Source organism: Malaya genurostris, chromosome 2 (assembly GCF_030247185.1).
Source record: "Malaya genurostris strain Urasoe2022 chromosome 2, Malgen_1.1, whole genome shotgun sequence".
Lineage (NCBI taxonomy): Eukaryota > Metazoa > Arthropoda > Insecta > Diptera > Culicidae > Malaya > Malaya genurostris.
The window spans coordinates 322,670,357-322,675,017 of NC_080571.1; the positions used below are offsets into that span (position 1 = coordinate 322,670,357).

The following is a 4,661-nucleotide window of genomic DNA, read 5'->3' on the forward strand; positions in this document are numbered from 1 at the left end:
GTACGTTTCTCGAAAATTATCATCATAAAATAAAATAGTTTCATTTGTTCAGGTTTAAATCTTTAGGTTGTTTGTATCTAAAATTGAGCTTTCAAGTAACTTTGAAGTGTAGTGAAGTTTAGTGTATCATCATCATTATCATCTTTATTTTTGTATTTATTATGAAGACCCTAGAAACGTTTCATTTTTAATGTTATTGTGCTCGGTCGTGTCTTGAATACAACCCTCTAATTTTTTATGTTACTCGAAGGTTACTAAGAAGGTATTTATAGAGAGAAAGGTGAGATCTGATATGGGACTTGCCTTGCCTTCACGAAACATTTCCGAGCAACGCCGGGTAAATCAGTTAGTTCTGAATAACGACGTACCGTTTTTTCGATCGTATTACATTCGTATTCCTAATAACGCTAGCATAATCAAAGGTAGCAAGGGTTCGACCGAACCATATTCGATAGAACAACCAATACGTCGTTATTCAGAATAAGGGCGAATATCTGGGTAATGGCCAGGCCAACTTTCTAACATGCCAAAACTTAGCAAAAGTTATTAGGTCATCGTTAAGCAGATCCTGAAGAAGGCGCGAAAGACACTTAACTTTTTACGATTAGTTAGCTTGATCAATGAAGTCTTTCCTTAACTTTACTGCATAATAACACTCTTCTTCATATGATAAGGATCCACATAAGAGTCCCATCTAGGGAAAATTACATAGAGGTAATATTAAAAAATATAAGGATGTAGCACAAGAAATCGAAAAGTTTGAAATTTAAATATGAATTACAACCGATGCTTCTTGATTGACTAATCGATGAGATTTCTTAGAATTAGATTGGTGCTCCTTTTCGAATAAACAGTGTCAGACAAAACAGCGTTCAACGGTTCAACCGAGTTGCTACACTTTTCCTTGCTCATACTTTGTTCTCGGATTTCGGCAATCAAATTGAGCATGAAACAAAGCAGAAACAAAAACATATCAATCATATTTATACTTCCAGAAACAGAAATCAAATCGGTTTACGATGACAAGGATTACCGGCATTCACGTGGGGTGGCTTGTTTATGACTGTATGAATATGTTTGGTTTGAAACGAGATTGAATTAGTGTGAAACGAGATTGAATATTGTCTGAAGAAATGATCAGCACAGCGTGGAACGAAAACAAACAGAAACATTTGAGTCATGTTTCCATGAAAATAATCCAAGTGAGATTAAATTATGCTAGCAGCAATGTTATTTTTTTCTGTTATTCCTCAAATGAATATGGATCACTCAGACCCGAGAGAGTGAGTTCCTTCGAACTTCTCGGTTGAGGGAAGCTTTGAATATAAAACGATCCTCTGCGGTACGATTCCTGATCAGTTAATCTTGTCGTTTCGAGCGGAGTACACTTCCTATCAGCGTGAACAAATAAATAATCAACCGTTTGGAGATAAACCACTTTAAGACCGTGACTGAAGGATAATGTGGCTCATACTTGGCTCCCTGCTGGTGATTCTTCTGGCAGCATCGGTCAGTGCTCAAAATGCCACCGTAGGACCGCGAGTTCTGTGCTACTACGATGGTTCCGCTGCATTGCGTGAAGGTAGGTGCGAAGCTTCCAGATTTTGTATGACCTTCAGACAGACCTCGCGCGTAGAAGAGCAACAGAGTAATTTATTGATTGTGAGACGGTGATTGAATCAAGGTTTCGCATTTCTAAATAGTTCGCTCCGAGTGATGTGTTTACTGTTTACGGGGTATTATCAACGAGATTGTCGTTCTTAGCACTAATCAGGCTGACCTCATTCCCAGAACCCATCTAACCCAATCAAAAAGTACTTTGTTTAATTCTTACATTCAACAGGTCTTGGCAAAGTGATTGTATCGGATATCGAGCTTGCACTGCCGTTTTGCACTCATCTCATCTATGGATTCGCTGGATTGAATCCAGAGAATAGTAAAATCCGTGCTTTGGACGCAACGCTGGATTTAGATTCAGGCAAGGGTCAGTATCGGCAGGTCACGTCTCTGAAGCAACGCTACCCTGGTTTGAAGGTACTACTGAGCGTTGGAGGCTATAAAGACCTCAGTGAAGATAAACCTTACGAGAAGTATCTGGCACTGCTGGAAAGCGGCGGAAGTCGTACGGCATTTGTCAACTCTGCCTACTCACTGCTGAAGACATACAGTTTTGATGGATTGGACTTGGCTTGGCAATTCCCACAGAGCAAACCGAAACGAATCCGGGGCTGGACCGGAAAACTGTGGCATGGATTCAAGAAACTCTTCACCGGTGATAGCGTACTGGACCCGAAGGCTGACGAACATCGGGAAGAGTTTTCCGCTTTGGTTCGGGATTTGAAGAATGCTTTTAAACACGACAATTTTCAACTGGGATTGACAGTACTTCCTCATGTTAACGAAAGTATCTTTATGGATGTGCTGTTGTTGAAGGATAATCTGGAATACGTGCATTTGGCTACGTTTGACCAACAGACTCCGGAGAGAAATCCCAAGGAGGGAGACTTCACAGCTCCGATCTACGAACCAACCGAACGCGTTGTTGGAAATAATGTGGATGCGAAAGTAACCTACTGGTAAGTTTTTCAGTTATTAGAAGTGTGTGAAGTTTCGTAATGGCAATTTTTCCTAGGTTGAATAATGGAGCACCCTCCAACAAACTCGTCGTCGGTATTCCATCCTACGGTCGCGGTTGGAAGCTGACGGAAGAATCCGGAATTACGGGCGTACCTCCACTTCCTGCGGATGGACCTGCCGCTCCGGGACCGCAAAGTGGAATACCTGGACTGTACAGCTGGGCGGAAGTGTGCGCTAAGCTACCGAATCCGGGCAATGCTAATCTGAAAGGTGCTGATTTTCCACTACGAAAGATTGGTGATCCCACGAGAAGGTTTGGAGTGTACGCGTACCGCGTTCCGGACGAAAATGAAGAACATGGACTGTGGATTTCATACGAAGATCCAGACACGGCCGGAAACAAGGCTGCCTATGTGAAAGCGAAGGGATTAGGTGGAATTTCTATCTTCGACTTGGGTTACGACGATTTCAAGGGAAGTTGCGCTGGCGACAAGTTCCCCATCCTGAGAGCTGCCAAGTATCGGTTGTAAAATGTTCAGGTAACTGGGAGTTTCGATTCCAATAAAGTCGAATGGAAAAGAAATACTGTACATTGTTCTACTCTTTAAATACGAAACTACGTCGCTAATTAAATATTCATCAATCCCTATTATATCGTCAGTTTTTCTCCGGAGAGAAACATCCATCATGCCAAATGCAGACAAAATGTGAAAAGGTCAAGCATTTCACTTATACCTTATGGTTTCCGCTTATATTGAAATTGAGCTACCATTTAGATTGTTGGAAAGCAGTTTTATTTCGTTGCGAGTATAAATGGCAATTCAACACGGCCGAAGCCTTACATTTTGGTTTGATTATTTTTAATCAATACAAATGCCATTTTTCCGGTTATAAACGTTAGAATGTTCATTTTAGAAAGTTGTTACGATAATAAGTTTTATCATTGTAGTTAGATACAATAAACAAGCAACTTTTTGCATCTGTTACTAGCAAATAGGCATACGTATTTAAGGATTAGTTAAATTGATAATCCATTCATATCTACGTATATCAAATTGACTTCAATTAAATATGAATTACTTCATATTTCTTATTTACCACCATCAATATTCAAATTATGGAATAGGTTAGATCTTTTAAATCGGAAAGCATGCCTCCCGTATAAAACTACAAGTACTCTGTTAGAAACGACGCTAAGATTCCTATTCAAAACATAATTTAAAAAGTTGCAGAGCCGTAGATAACATTTCTGGTGCCCGAGGCTAACTAAAAAATAATCGCCCCCTCAAATTTTTAAACAAACGCCATAAAGACGAACACACATTATTTTATTTTCCTGTAAGGTTATCTCAAGTAACATTTTCAATTTTAGTAAATACTTGTAGCTCTTTTGAGTGTTACATCAAAAATCCCGAATGAAAAGCTGAATTCTGAAAATGAATTATAAGCCTAAGCCCTAATATTGAACTGTCGGCTCAATCATGCATTCTGGACTTGGATTCTGGACCTGAATTTTAGATTCTGCACTATAATTATAGAATTTGATTATATATCTGAATTATAAATTCGTATGCTGGAGCTGTATTCTGGTTCTGGGAATGAATGCTGGACCTTAGATCTGAGCTTTTATTCAGGACCTGGATTTTGCTTCCGATTTCTGGATTTGAATTATGGACCCATATTAGCAGTCTGGGTTCTGGATAAGAATTCTCGGACTGTATTCTGTATCTGAATTCTGGACATGAATTTTAGTTCTGTATTCTGGAGTAGGATTCTGTAAATGAATTCTGGATCAGGAACTGAATTTTAGACCTGGATTCTGGTTCTAGCGTCTGGGAATGAATTCGAGACCTGGGTTCAGAGCTTTAATTCAGGACCTGGATTCTGCATCTGATTTCTGGACCTGTAATTGAGAACTGAGTACTGGAAAGGTATAGGAGCTGAATTTTGGACACAAATTTTAGATTTTGCAGCAGTACTTGGATTCTGGAAATGTATTTTGAACACGAATTCTGGAACTGGATTTCGGACATGAATTATGAAATTTTCTCTGGATCTGAATTTTGGGTCTGAATTCTACACGT

At 39.5% G+C, this 4,661-nt stretch overlaps 1 protein-coding gene across 1 annotated transcript; it reads left to right on the plus strand.

Annotated features, from left to right (window-relative positions):
- The first annotated feature begins 1,364 nt into the window (after positions 1–1,364).
- On the plus strand, positions 1,365–3,229 carry LOC131431340 (chitinase-like protein Idgf4). Its single transcript, XM_058596992.1, has 3 exons — positions 1,365–1,582; positions 1,844–2,576; positions 2,633–3,229. Exons 1-3 carry the CDS (start codon positions 1,462–1,464, stop codon positions 3,105–3,107), a joined length of 1,329 nt encoding a protein of 442 aa, XP_058452975.1. The 5' UTR covers positions 1,365–1,461; the 3' UTR covers positions 3,108–3,229.
- Positions 3,230–4,661: the final 1,432 nt, after the last annotated feature.

What these genes read in the sequence shown, in the direction of transcription:
- LOC131431340 (XM_058596992.1), top strand. Translation starts at nt 1,462, where the DNA reads ATGTGGCTCATACTTGGCTCCCTGCTGGTGATTCTTCTGGCAGCATCG. An exon ending in TTCCGCTGCATTGCGTGAAG is followed by an intron (nt 1,583 to 1,843) that starts GTAGGTGCGAAG and finishes TACATTCAACAG; the next exon opens with GTCTTGGCAAAGTGATTGTA. An exon ending in GATGCGAAAGTAACCTACTG is followed by an intron (nt 2,577 to 2,632) that starts GTAAGTTTTTCA and finishes AATTTTTCCTAG; the next exon opens with GTTGAATAATGGAGCACCCT.